Raw genomic sequence first — 15,240 nt, 5'->3', positions numbered from 1 at the left:
CACCGTTGTCATTATAAGAGAACAGGGGAGACTTTCATGCTGAGTTCTGGCACCTGTTTCTCTAGAAAAACAGGACAGGAAGTAAGTAACACTTTTTATTAAGTAGGGTGCAGAAACCTTTGTTAGGTACTTCCTCTTATTTCATAAGCTTCTGCTGTGTCAAATGAAACAAATTGACTTCTGAAGTAAAAGCTTCAATAAAGACGGCATAAGAAACTCTGTGACAAAACCACTTCTCGGAATCAGCTCTATCCACACAAATTTGGACTAATGATGCTAGATGAAGCTGAGCGTTGGAACATTCAGGACAGATAAAAGAAAGCGCTTCACACAGCACAGCTCTGGAACTGGATCCCACAGAGGGCAGTAACAGCCACCAATTTGGGTGGCTTTAAAAGAGGATTAGAAAATAATAATAATAATAATAATAATAATAATAATAATAATAATAATAATAATAATATATTTATACCCCACCCATCTGGCTGAGTTCCCCCAGCCACTTTGGGCAGCTCCCAATCAAGTGTTAAAAACAATACAGCATTAAATATTAAAAACTTCCCTAAACAGGGCTGCCTTCAGATGTCTTTTAAAGATAAGATAGCTGCTTATTTCCTTGACATCTGATGGGAGGGCGTTCCACAGGGCGGGCACCACTACTGAGAAGGCCCTCTGCCTGGTTCCCTGTAACCTCACTTCTCGCAATGAGGGAACTGCCAGAAGGCCCTCGGAGCTGGACCTCAGTGTCCGGGCTGAATGATGGGGGTGGAGACGCTCCTTCAAACTGGGCCAAGGCCGTTTAGGGCTTTAAAGGTCAGCACCAACACTTTGAATTGTGCTCAGAAACGTACTGGGAACCAATGCAGATCTCTCAGGACCGGTGTTATGTGGTCCCGGAGGCCACTCCCAAGTCACCAGTCTAGCTGCCGCTAGACTGTTCATGGAGGACAAGGTTATCAATGACTACTAGCCATGAAGACTATGTTCCACCTCCATGCTGAGCAGTGTGCCTCTGAATACCAGCTGCTAGGAGTCACAGGTGTGAGAATGCTGTTGTGCTCATGTCCTGCTTGCAAGTTTCCCATAAGCCCCTGGGAGAGGCACTGTGGGCAGGATGCTAGACTAGATGGGTCATGAGCCTTATTAAGTAGGCTCTCGTTGCATTGTTTTGTTGTTGAAAATGAGAAACGACAATCATTTCTGATGAGTGTGTAACGCTGGAATCATTTGTTGTTTCGGTCATTTTTTATTAAGAAATCTGAACTTCTTCACCTTTCTGTTTGGCGACTTCCTACAGTTCCACCCACCCCCACAAAACCCTATGGCACACATGTCAGTACATCATGCACGTAATTGGATTATAAGTTTTGATAAAGGCAATCGAAAATGCCAAGGAAATCCCTCTGCTCAGCTCAAGGGAGCCAGAGGGGTTTAAAAATAGCCTTTAAAAAGAAGATGCACCTGGACAGTTAGCAATGGGAATATTATATAAGTGAAAATCTGTTTCTGCGACAGGGAAAAACAACAAGTAGATGGTTTTTGAGAAAACCTCTAACATTTGCAATCTCCATGGAAATTTCCAGAAGGTGAGGATGTTATTTAACTATGATAGTTTATAATTATTAATATGTTAAAGTCTAATTGTACAAACAGTGTCTAATCTCTGGAAGTTCAAAAACAAGTTGTGAAGGAACATTTGAGGCAGGCTTCCTCCACCTCGGCCCTCCAGATGTTTTGAGACTACAATTCCCATCATCCCTGACCACTGGTCCTGCTAGCTAGGGATCATGGGAGTTGTAGGCCAAAAACATCTGGAGGTGATTTGGCCAAAAACATCTGGAGCCTGATTTGAGGTGTCAAAACTAGATGTAATTTCTATATTAACGGTGAAATCCTGTTCATGGCTACTCAGTGGCCAGTCCCATTGAGTTCAGTGGGACTAGCTACCAGGTAAGTATGTGCTGGATTTCAGCCTAAATGGGATAATACTTCTTACACCCATTTTAATTATGGAGGAAAAACTAGTTTTCAAGTATCTGAAAAATTCATGTATCTGAGGCTAATACTTCTAGGTTTCTGAGGCAGGCAATATGACAATACAATAGCCTTGCATTTCTTAGAGGTTGTTGTTGTTGTTATGTGGTACATATAAAATAAGGACTCTTGGACTTTCAATTCGTTGTAGTTAAAATACTGTAAAAATCCAGAAATATTCTAAACATTTAAACATGTCTTCTAAATTATTTCCACAGGGCACCCAAGTGTTATGTCACTTTTGTACATAAAATTCTCATTTCCAAAAAAATAAAAATAAAATGTGAACAATCTCATGTTTAATAACAAAATGGCTCATTAGCTGACATCGTGAGATTGATCTGGTAGGGCTTCCGACTCCAAGATTTGTCTGCTCTCTATCAGAACTCTCTATCAGTTCACCTGAGTGCAAGGAATCTCACTTGTGTTTGCAAAATGGGCGCAGTGGTGCTTGGAAAGAGGGCTTGACAAATCCTGGTAGTCTAATTTCGTACACGGCACGGGCTCAATACATTTTGCTGCCTGAGGCAAAGGACAAGGTGATAGATACCTCCGTCATCTCCCATGCCATGTACAAAAGGTGAATCTGACTAAAGCACTGGGGTTCCCGTATGTCTTTATTTACAGTTCTCTGTTTGAAGGTTTGTCTACTCCAGTCCTAGTCCAGTTTAAAGAGATGAAACCGTAAGAAGGGAGAGCAGGAGGGGCTTAGAAGTTTCCCAGAACTACCCAAACTGTACAGAAATTTATTCATGTATGCAACTACAGCGGCAAGAATGTTACTTGCCCAGAAATTGAAAGAAGTCCCAGCAATTGAAGAATGGATACAAAAACTTACGGAATATGCAGAAATGGCGAAACTTACCGGAATAATAAGAAATCAAAACAACAAACATTTTATGGAAAAGAATGGAAATGGTTTGTGGAATATTTACAAACTGTAAACAGATAAGAACATTGGCAGGATTATTGTAATAACCTGCAGTTTTATAAGGGTATATATATTTAAAGTAGATGAATAAATGAGCAAATTAAGTTAATTTGGGCATGCAAAAAATATTAAAAATAAATTTGAGGAACCGCAGGAAGGGGGGAAGGAAGTTTCGAAATGTTAAAATGATTGTAAAATTATTGAAATGTATAAAACTGAAAATTATAAATAAAATATGTAAAAAAGAAGTTTCGCATCATCAGTTAGCACCCGGCCAGCAACCAATCAGACCTGATCATAACCTTTCCTACTATGGTGAGATGTGCAGTATTTCTATTTAAACTGTAAAAATTAAATCTGATGTTAGTAATTACTTCTAAATTTGCATCTGTTTGTATAAATTAACATAAGCAAATGTTGTGCAAATGGGTGTCCACATAGCACACAGGACTACTTGTTGTTCTTGTTATCCTCACCCTTCACCCTAAGGTCCGACATCTGGGCAGATATGAACTATTAAACTAGTACATCCCTGTCAAATTTGCTTCCCACCAGCGTTTTGGTAAACCATCAATTAAGATACAGTATATCAGATCGGAAAGGAGGGGCTGAACTTGAGCAAGTACTCCAGAGATCAGAAAGCAATAAAAAATAAATGAAGATGTTGGAAAAATTCCCAGAAACATGTGGTCCTGTCTGTTACCTCGACTGGAAAAGAGAATTAATTCACAAGATGAATAATTTGAGTTCCTGGGGAAGCTGGGCCACATTCAGCTATCTGGGCCAGGCAGAGTATGGAAATGTCCCTCTTGTTAAATTTGTTTAGTTATCAGATCCATCTGCAGGATCAAAGGCAGCAGTGTTTAAAAAAGAGCATGTTTTAACCTTTGTTGTTGTTGTTTAGTCGTTTAGTCGTGTCCGACTCTTCGTGACCCGATGGACCAGAGCACGCCAGGCACTTCTGTCTTCCACTGCCTCCCGGCAGTTTAGCCTCCCGGCAGTTTAGCTGGGTGCTATACACTCAAAACAGCAGCCTGAGTGGGGGACTTGGGTGGCGCTGTGGGTTAAACCACAGAGCCTAGGACTTGCCAATCAGAAGGTCACTGTTCGAATCCCCACAACGGGGTGAGCTCCCATTGCTCGGACCCTGCTCCTGCCAACCTAGCAGTTCGAAAGCACGTCAAAGTGCAAGTAGATAAATAGGTACCGCTCTGGCGGGAAGGTAAACGGCGTTTCTGTGCGCTGCTCTGGTTTGCCAGAAGTGGCTTATTCATGCTGGCCACATGACCCAGAAGCTGTACGCCGGCTCCCTCGGCCAATATAGCAAGATGAGCGCCGCAACCCCAGAGTCGGCCACGACTGGACCTGGTGGTCAGGGGTCCCTTTACCTTTACCTTATACACTAAGAACAGCAGCCTGAGTGGCTCATAGCCAGATGCCCAAAGTTGAAAATCCAAAGAGCACTAGCAGAAGAAAAGGAAAAGATGTGCGATATTTATTTGCAGCAGCACTGCTTATATATTACATACTAGTTATCGTGTCCTGCGGATGAGGTGATGACTCCTTTTAGAACAGCATCATATTCGGTCCAAAGTTGTGGACACATGAAAAGAGAGGGGCAACATGTCTCATCTGCAGCTCAGTGGGCAGAGTGGAATCTCCCATGTGGGCAGTGAGACCACAAGATTGGTTGGCATAGCAGAGTAAAATTGATGGCCAAGGCCAAGGGGTTGTCTTATTGACACATTTTCGCTGGCCCCGCCATTCCCTTTGGTTTATGCGCAGGTCTGGAGAACCTGTGCCTCACTGGATATTGTTGGACCCCCAACTCCCATCAGCATGACGCAACACATCCAATGATTATAGGATTATCTGAAGAAGTGTGTATGCACACGAAAGCTCATACCAATAACAAACTTAGTTGGTCTCTAAGGTGCTACTGGAAGGATTTTTTAAATTTTGTTTCAACATACCCATAGCTGGTGTCTTCCAATCCCTTACAATGCCTGTGTTTGCAGAAAATGTGTTTAATTCCTTAACTTCAAGGGGAGTAAAGCCAGCTAAGTGCAAATTGTCCCTTTAAGGAATTTGTGACTCCAGCACTAATGGCTTTACCCTGGGGTAAGTGGTTGAGTTTTTTAAACAGCATAACACAGTTTAATAGTTTATGGAAGCAAATGAGACCCACTAATGGATTATAAACACTGAAGCATGATAACATCAAGGAGATGGATGTTCCGTCCATATATACGTGCTAGATTGAAAAAATAGATTTGCATTGACTTAAATAGGACTACATTGATAAAATAAGCATTCTGGCTTGACTGGTTAGGAGACTAAAGCACTTTCACTGAGGCAGTGCACAACAGCTTAAATAGCCATAGCTGTATTTTTGTGTATGCATTTTATATATTTAGAAATTTATACAAACCTGGCTTGCACTTCAAAGTACAGCTGATGACAATGGGTTGTCCTATGAAGCATTTACACAGACTTTGCCTTTCCACTTGGTCTACAGCAGGGCTTGGGAAATCTGTGGGTTCCTTATCCCTATACATGATGGACCTTCAATCTGCTCCTGCAAGGCATCAGAGTTAGCCTAATGTTTGAATAGCTTGCAGAGGTGCATGCCAAATCAGTGTTTGCAATGGCACTTGTAAAAAAAATAAATTGATATGCAGGTGTTTTACTTTGCAGAAGGTCTCGGATAAGGGATAATTCCCTCCTGATTGGCTGATGTTTAGAAATGGACTGTTTCATGTGATTTCTGTTTTCATCGGCAGAGCGCACATTATGCAACTTGAATAAATTATTCAGATTCTTACATGAAACGGCTTTCATGCTCCCGGTTTGTGTCTTCACAGGTACAGTGGGAGTGCATAAACCCCAAGTACAAAGTAAAGAAGAAGAATTACAAGAACTCTGGCATTGTCATTCTCAATCTCTGCAAGGTGCTGTCATTTGAACAGATTCACAATATTTAGAATTGGAAGGGTGGGGTGTGTGTGTGTGTGTTTAGCTAAGTTAAGAGCCCAATTGATGAAAGGGAATTGAATTCACTGTAGGCATTTTGTAGGCATTGCTATGTTAAAATAAAGTAAAAAAGTACACTGAAACATGTCTCAGAAATTAATTATAGCGAGGGACTCCCAGAGGTAGCGTAACAGATGTTGCGGAGTCAAGGTGGATCAGTGTTTTCACTGGGATGACAGTTGTTGTTCAGGAATGTAGTTGCTGCTGATCCTCAGAAACCCATTCTGTTCCCTGTGTGCAATCAAAGCGCATATAGCTGCTTACCACATGTAGCATGGGGGGGGGGGGTTGCTTATATATTTATTTCCAGCCCTTTACCCTAAGGTCCCAGGGCCCATAATAATGTCAGGTTCTCAGAGTTGGCCCACTGGGTTGAGGATTAATAAGGATCTGGCCTAAAATAAGCCCCACCCCCCGCTCTAAATAAATGCCTTCTTCACAGAAGTACCTTCCCATTTAATACATGAAGAAGTATTTAAGAATGTGCCGTTTAAATCTGAATTTCTGGCTCTCTTCTCTTCCAGATTCACAAGATGCATTCCTTCTTAGACTACATCATGGGTGGCTGCCAAATACAGTTTACAGTAAGTGGTTTTTAAATGGACAGCAGATGGATAGCTTTCACAGTACTAAATATTAATTTTTTCCCACACACAGGACAAAATTAGACAACCAGGTACCATTTCCCCCCATACATCATGTCTTGTACATTTTTGCTGTGTTCACAGGGAAGAGTGGCAGCATAATCTATACATGGATAGTCAGAAGCAGGTCCCATTGTTTTCAATGGGTCTCACTCCCAAGTAAACACATACAGAATAGCAGCCTCAATAAACATTAGACAAAAAGATTTCAAGTTTTGAATTAGTCATTAACACCTTACCTTAGTCAAAGTGTGCATTTATTATAGGTGCACTGCATTAACGTGCATAGTGTTTTATGACTGCTCAGGAGATTATATAGTGTTATGTGTATTTTAAATAGTGAATATTGCTTTTAAATGTGTAAAAAGCCTTTTATTTGTGTTTCATCTACTTTTGTTCATATGGCAGGTTTTAAATGCTGGTGCTTGCATGATTCTTGTTTTTGTTCAGCTAAAACCTGACAGCGTGTCAGAATTACTTTGCCTACAAGCAGCTAACAATTGCATAGACAGCAAGTGTTATATTCACTGAAGTCAGATTCGAGAACAACCCTGTTCTGCAGTTATGTCTCTCTTTATGTATTTATCATTACACATTCATGTACATCTAAATGTTTATTCTTTGCATTCCCGCTTTACTATTCTAGTTTTGTTGAAAACCACGCTCTTGGGCCGGTATGCAGATATTTCTCATAATTGCCAAGTCACAGAAACTCTGAGGCGGACTTCATGCACACCACACATTTAAAGTACATTTGAAGTGTGTGGCTTCCTCAAAGAACCCTGTGAACTACAATGACGTGCACCCTTAACAAACTAGAGTTCCCAGGATTCTTTGGGGGAAGTTGTGTGCTTTAAATGTATGGTGTGGTCTCTCAAATTTATCAAACAGCAATGAGGTCTTCTTCATGTTTTCACTCTCCATGCTCCTGCAGCAAATCCACTCCGCTTCACAGCAGGGAGGAGTTGCGGTGGACCACATGGCCACCCACTCCCCTCCGGGAGCGGGGGACGCAGTCATCCGGCCAGCCAATCCGCTGGCTGGGGAGGCGTGGCCGGGCCCCATTTAAACTGAGGCGCGAGCAGGAGAGCTTCCTGTCAGTTTGCTTCCTCAAATCTCCCGCCCGCCCTAATTCGCAGGTTTCGATATTGGCCTTGCTATGGACCTTGGTTGGTCTCCGTTGAGAGGCCTGGTAGGAATTTTTCCACTTGGCAAATTGGCAAGGGCCATTTGGTTTCGCCTACCTCATAGCAATCGTCACAACTTTGTAAGGTTTGGCAGTTAGGCACTGGTTGATCGTGTGACGGGGAGGGGAGGTGTGGCCATCACCTGCCCCTCCAAGCTTAAGGGTATTCCGTTAAAGGAATCTGGGAGTGTGGATCTTGTCCATAGCTGTCAACCTTCCCTTTTTTTGCGGGAAATTCCCTTATTCCAGCGCCATTTCCCGCTGCTATCCCGGATTGTTAGATATCCTGTAGACTGTCCCCAGGACAGGTGTGGCTGCTGATCCCTTATTTTCAAATCCAAAAGTTGACAGCTATGATCTTGTCCGAATCCCTGGGTGGGGCTAGGGTCATGCCACGACCCTGTCAGAAACCCTGGGGGAGCTTGAGTTGTTTGGATCGACGGAGCTCCCCCTACCAGTGGTTACCCTTACTGGACTTCCTGCATGGCGGGCAAGAGTCAGATATAGTCAGGTCAATTCCAATGCCTAAACCAGAAGTTGTCAAACTAAGGACCACTGGTCGGATACGGCCCATCGGGCTCATGAATCCGGCCCGCGAACCCTGCCGCCCGCTTGGTCAGTCCCTGCACTAAACAGGCATTTCCAAGGCATTATCAAGGCCATTCCACTTCCACCAGTAATCAGGACAGTTATTTGCATGATTCTTCAGATTCTTCTCTGCTTGCCAGAAACTACGTTGATGACAGTAGCTGGGAAATGGATATGATAAATCAGATTCACTCTGGCACCCCAAAACATAAGCCCAGGAAAATGAGGGGCAAACAAACATATGGAAACCTGGTGGCTCAAATCCGGGTCACATTTGTCACAACTAAACCTGAAATCCTGTGTACAGTTACTTGGGAGTTAGTCCTGCTGAACTTAGTGTGATTTATTTCTGTTTAGGATTGGGCTGTAGGTTCTAGTGAAACCTATGGATCAAGCTGGGAGTAGGGATGAACGCATCTTTCAATTTTTGGTTCTTTCAGTTGTACATTTTTCCATTCTTAAATTCAGTTCTCCACATTTCTGCAGCAATTGGTGATTTTTAAAAATGCTAATAAAAATTCTTTTTCATTTCCGTGTGTATTTCTCCTAATAAATGTATTTTTCAGTACTCAGTTTTGACAATGCATTTCTGTATGTTGTTTTCACTAATGTATGTATTTAGAGGCACACTTATCCAAATAGGTGCTTTTTTGTACACATTGCCTGGAGAACTGCATGGCTAAAGTGCAAATCTGGTAAGATCACCTTAAAATGCAAGCGGAATCAAATTTCTTCCCCATCCCTGCCTGGGCGTAAGGCACATTGAACTCAATGGGATTTACATCTGGGGAGATAGGCATAGGATTGCCCCGTAAAACACTTTTGCCAAAATAAACTTAGTCATCCCAACTTTGGCTGAACAGGGTTCATCTTTAGTGCAGAAGTCTTGTTGCTTAAAAATTATTAGCATGATTCCAGTTGTTTTTAAAACGTGTGCGTGCACACACAATTATTGCAATATCCACAGAAGAAAATAGGCCCCATAATTTGATGGGAGCCTTAACGGCATTAAGGACCTGCTTTTTTTACTGACAGTTTTTCTCCGAACACAGGTGCAGAGTTCTGCAGTTACTCCTAAGTCAGCCCACTCTCTTTTTGTTTTCAATTTAATTATGTTTCCATTGAGTTCAAGTTGGGTGCAGACAATGAGCTGCAGCTGTGATCTGAAAGGCTGTTTGATAGGGGAGGGAGCCAAGACGCTAAGCATGGGTTTGTGAACAAAAAGCCATGGTATGATGTACCTGCTAATTTGAAGAGCTAATGAGAGCTTTTGTGGCATCATGCTGCGTGCTCTGAAGATGCTCTGCACATCCTTTGTAAGCACATCATTTTTGGCTGGAAAGAACCTCTCCGATAAATAAAAGCAAATGTGTGGTCCTTTCAGGATCATTTTAAAAGACATCATGATCAAGCCATCCCTTTGAGGGCAGGATGCCTCTATGCAAAAATGCTCTTTGAATCTGGATCTGTGCTGACCAGGGCAATTGGGTGGCATTGCATTAGGCGCCAAAGAGAAAATAATCTCATAGCTCACACAGCTGAAGTTTCCATGTAGCTCTTTTGAGTACAATGAGTGTATGAGTGGGGAAATGGAAGTTTCTGATTCAATTCAAGGGAGGGAATCAGTTGCCCATAAACCCAGCGTGATGTGCCCAGACTGGATAACACTTTGTGGGTTGTGTCCACTGTTGGCTCTTCCTTACTTTAAAGTGCATCCACTCACAAATGTTGGGGTACCTGATTTTCACCTATCCACCCCATCCGGCTCCCAGGGATTGGGAGACGCTCTACAGTAGATGCTGCAGTAGGCAGGGGAGGAGCTGCAAAAAATTGACTTGACTCAGTTTGTGCAAGCAGACACCCTTTTTCACGAGGGAGATTCATTTGACGTTTAATGGGGAACGTAGCTAATTTGCACTTTCCGAAAAAAACATGCGAAGCGAAATAGACTCATACTTCTCCAAATTTTGCAATGCAGTTTTCCACCCGTGAAAGGTATACAAAAATGCAAATACCCAGGGTATAAAGTGTGCCTGCAAATGCATATATTTACAACAGTAACATTCAAAGATGCATTTTAGTAGGGGGAATAGCTGTTTCTATCAGGAAAAATCACATGCAAAAATGTGTAAGGAGAAATTCAAACAAAAATGCTGATAAATTTTCACGAGGACCCCTTTTTACTTTTTTTAAGAAAGCAAACTGATGTAGAGACATGGGGAACTGAACTTAAGACTGGGAAACTGAGAAACTGAGAGATGACCTATGTGCTGGGCACAGAGGAGTGGTGGCTGGATACTGATGAGTGGGCAGAAGAAGAAGTGGGGCTAGAGGCTGACAGACTGACTGACTGACTGGGAAGAAGGGATCAGTGATCTGGCGGGAGCCTGTAACTTCCAGGAGAGGAGGGTCAGAGGCAGGAGAAGCTGTGGGATTGGAGAGATAAGAACAGGTGCAAGAGGAGGGAGATATAGGTCAGGTTGATATAGAGTCAAGGGCTTCCACATCTCCTCCTCCTGCCCCCATGGCAGGCATTAAATGTTCTGTTATGGTTTTGTGACTGGCACCTCCAGCACTCTCTCAAAATTCAAAGTGCACTACCTCCTGGCTGCAAAAGGTGGGTGACCCGTTGTAAGGGGGGGTGTATACACACACACACACACACACACACACACACACACACACACAGTGGTATCTCGGGTTAAGTACTTAATTCGTTCCGGAGGTCCATTCTTAACCTGAAACTGTTCTTAACCTGAAGCACCACATTAGCTAATGGGGCCTCCCACTGCCGCCGCGCCACCAGAGCACAATTTCTGTTCTCATCCTGAAGCAAAGTTCTTAACCCGAAGTACTATTTCTGGGTTAGCGGAGTCTGTAACCTGAAGTGTCTGTAACCCGAGGTACCACTGTATATCCATACCTCCATACGCTACAATCTTCAGATAAGGCCTTGCTTATGACATCTTTAGGGGACGCGGGTGGCGCTGTGGGTTAAACCACAGAGCCTAGGACTTGCCGATCAGAAGGTCAGCGATTCGAATCCCCGCAATGGGGTGAGCTCCCATTACTCAGTCCCTGCTCCTGCCTACCTAGCAGTTCGAAAGCACATCAAAGAGCAAGTAGATAAATAGGTACTGCTCCAGCAGGAAGGTAAACAGCGTTTCCGTGCGCTGCTCTGGTTCACCAGAAGCAGCTTAGTCATGCTGGCCACATGACCCGGAAGCTGTACGCCGGCTCCCTCAGGCAATAAAGCAAGATGAGCGCCGCAACCCCAGAGTTGGTCACGACTGGACCTGATGGTCAGGGGTCCCTTTACCTATGACATCTTTGCCTTGTGAGACTTGGCTGGCAACCACCAACTCTCCTTCCTCTATACTTTCCAGCTGTTATTTTTTTGTCTTCAGGTAGAAACCTCTTTACTCTTTGTGTGACTAACTCCCACCCCCCCCTTTAAACTTCCATTCCATTTTTATTATTTCAGTTCATACGATCATCCCGTTTGTCTTGCATGTTTGTCCTGGTTCACTGAGGAGACTCCACGATGACACAATCCCATTTTCAGTGATCTAGAAAAACACTAAGACATTTCCAAAAAGAGAAACCGTGGGCTCTATAAAAGGTTAAGTAAAACTTTATTTTTACTTTTTTTTTTTTTTTTTTTTTTACTGCCAGATGACTCTCGTCTCTCAGAAACGAGGGCATGGTGTATCAAAATTTGTTCAAAGCTCAAATTTTAATTCTGCCTCCTGGCTCACCTTCAAGCTCTCTCCCATCTGGTAAAAGAAATGAGGAACGGTTAATTAGCTTATGAAATTATTTGGGTATGGAAAGTGAAATACCAATTATTAGTTTTATAGTAATCATAATAAAGTTTGAGCAGCGAGAATGAAATGAATGTAGGCATATGACACTGCCTGGAGTGTGTGTGTGTGTGTGGAGATATATGTATATATATATAGATAGACACACACACACAGATAGACACACACATACCCCCAATGTAGAACATTTTAATTTTGCAGCGATTTTATGTTAGACAGATGTGTGAACCTGAAAGCACCTGAGTGTGGGGGATTAAATTAAGCTCTGCATGCTTTGAGCTTATAATTAAACAAATGAACATTGTAATATAATTGGAAGAGACGGTGTGTTTCATTTGTTTTACACCGATAAGTTTTCTTGAAACAAATAATGTGATTAAGCATGCTGAGATTTGCCGGCATTTGCAGTTTGCTTTGGAAATTAGTTGGAAAGATGGAGAAGCATTTTTGGCAGCACTAAAATTGCCGGGGGGGTCAGAGGTGCCTTCCCCTCTGATCACTGATGATGAGCTCCCTTAGCTGCTGTTCTAGAAGGCTTCACCTGGAGTATGTGTGATTATTTTTTCCTCCTGCATTTGCTCTGTTTAGATATCTCCATTGTGTGTCTGTGCGCTTGGCTGGGGAGGGCAGTATGGTCTCCAGCTCTGCTTCAGTTTGTGTAATTGGACTGCCTATCCTGACCCATCCATGTTCAACTCTTGGCCCCCTATCTTTCCTTAGCTACCCTTTGTAGAAAGTTGGTGTGGGAGTGGGGTGAAATTGGGATGAGTGTCCTGGAATAGTGATGTTCCCAAAGCCAAATCCCTACCCATCTACACCCTTGATCAGGCATAGGCAAACTCGACCTGCCAGATGTTTTGGGACTACAACTCCCATCATCCCTGACCACTGGTCCTTTTAGCTAGGGATGATGGGAGTAATTAATTTTTATAATGAATGATTTTAGAATGTTGTTTATGTTGTACTTTTGTACTGTTTTATTGTTGTTAGCCGCCCTGAGCCCTGCTTCGGCTGGGGAGAGCGGGATATAAATAAAATTTATTATTATTATTATTATTATTATTATTATTATTATTATTATTGTAGTCCCAAAACATTTACTACACCGCATTCCTCAGGGAAACAAGCCAAGTACTGTAGTGCCTTAGAGGGGAAAGGAAGTCACCACCTTACAATCTCAGTTCTCTGTTTATTCAGAGGAAAGTGATCTACCTCAGATAACTCCTCTGAGAATGAATTGAACATGATGTCTATTCATGCTGAATACAGTACGGTTCTTAAGATCTTCTTTCAATAGGCCTTGGACCTTTTGGAAATCCTAAGTCATATTCTCTACTATATTTTGGCTGATGTCAATTCTGGGTCTGTATTGCTGTTTTGTTGCCATTTGCTGTTTTTATGTTTCATTGTGAATTTATTTCCTCCTGCCCACTCCTCCCCGCCCCCCCAGTGCCTTGCGCATGTCTAGTGGAAAGACGGGCTACAAAAATATATAGTAAAAATAAAAAAATGTTGCTTTTAAATGTTGCTGCTTTTTTGGTATGCTGTGTGAGTTTTATTGATGCTGGTTTTGCTTTTTGTGATTTGTAACCTGTCCTGGGTCTACAGTCAGAGGCAGATTTAGGGAAGCGTGAAAAGGAAGACGGAAGCACACGGCAGAGAAGCTATACAGTATATCTTGTTTCCCCCTCCATTCTTTTCCAGGTAGCTATAGATTTTACAGCCTCAAACGGCGATCCCCGGAACAGCTGTTCACTCCACTATATCCACCCCTATCAGCCGAACGAATACTTGAAGGCACTGGTAGCTGTTGGGGAGATCTGCCAAGACTATGACAGGTGAGAAGATAACAACACTTCTTTCAGAGTCATTTCTACAGCACAGCATTCAAATAATATGTCAAAGCTGGTGGTTAAGTGCTGCAAGCTTTAGTGCAACCCTGAGTCTGCAGGGTGTTTATACCCTGTTAATCATTCATTCATTCCCCTTCACGTTCCAAAACACAAAAAGTCTGATTCTTTTTTTAAAAGCAGATTTGTTGCAGTGTGGCGACAGCTCTTGAACCCACTTTAACTGCACAAATCCAATAAGTTATGGTATGTGCTTAAATCTCTCCGGCAAAACAGTGACACTCTGAAGGCACCCTGAGCGTTTTATGTAAAACATATACGTAGATTCCACAGAATGGCAAGAAAAGCGTGCAGAAAAATCCCACTGATCATTTGAATCCTTGGTTGAGTATCAGAGCTTCTATCTGCTTACCTCTTCAGTGTGAAAAAAGGTCAGCACCAACACTTTGAATCGTGCTCGGAAACATACTGGGAGCCAATGCAGATCTCTCAGGACTGGTGTTATGTGGTCCTGGCGGCCACTCCCAGTCACCAGTCTAGCTGCCACATTCTGGATTAATTGCAGTTTCCAGGTCACCTTCAAAGGTAGGCCCACGTAGAGCGCATTGCAGTAGTCCAAGCGGGAGATAACTAGATCATGCACCACTCTGGCGAGACAGTCCGCAGGCAGGTAGGGTCTCAGCCTGCGTACCAGACAGAGCTGATAAACAGCTGCCCTGGACACAGAATTGACCTGCGCCTCCATGGAAAGCTGTGAGTCCAAAATGACTCCCAGACTGCACACCTGGTCCTTCTGGGGCACAGTTTCCCCATTCAGGACCAGGGAGTCCCCCACCCCTGCCCACCCCCTGTCCCCCAAAACAGGACTTCAGTCTTGTCAGGATTCAACCTCAATCTGTTAGCCGCCATCCATGCTCCAACCGCCTCCAGGCACTCACACAGGACCTTGTGGTATGTGGTACCCAGAACCTATTTACCAGTCTGAAATGTCGGCTGTCAAGTTGACAGGGAGTGCCTTGTCAGCCCTGATGCTAATAATGCCTTCTAGATCATTCTCGAGGAGTTTACTGTTGTATTCCATGTATTACACGACAGGGTGCAGTAATTAGCCAGCTTCAAAGGATTGCTATTTGCATGGTAATGAAACCGT

The 15,240-nt window shown here is 43.1% G+C and overlaps 1 protein-coding gene across 6 annotated transcripts in view; it reads left to right on the top strand.

Moving 5' to 3' along the window:
- CPNE4 (copine 4) overlaps positions 1–15,240 on the top strand; it is a 262,849-nt gene that overhangs the window by 230,478 nt on the left and 17,131 nt on the right. For all 6 annotated transcript variants that reach the window (XM_028750791.2, XM_028750792.2, XM_077916377.1 and 3 more), the window contains 3 exons: positions 5,830–5,916; positions 6,523–6,582; positions 13,945–14,078. In XM_028750791.2, the coding sequence (XP_028606624.2) occupies positions 5,830–5,916; positions 6,523–6,582; positions 13,945–14,078 (281 nt within the window). The remainder of the gene's footprint in view (positions 1–5,829; positions 5,917–6,522; positions 6,583–13,944; positions 14,079–15,240) is intronic.

The sequence above is a fragment of the Podarcis muralis genome, chromosome 12 (assembly GCF_964188315.1).
Source record: "Podarcis muralis chromosome 12, rPodMur119.hap1.1, whole genome shotgun sequence".
In the NCBI taxonomy this organism is placed as follows: domain Eukaryota; kingdom Metazoa; phylum Chordata; class Lepidosauria; order Squamata; family Lacertidae; genus Podarcis; species Podarcis muralis.
The sequence above is the reverse complement of the archived record's forward strand: the minus strand, read 5'-3'. Positions and strand labels throughout refer to the sequence as shown.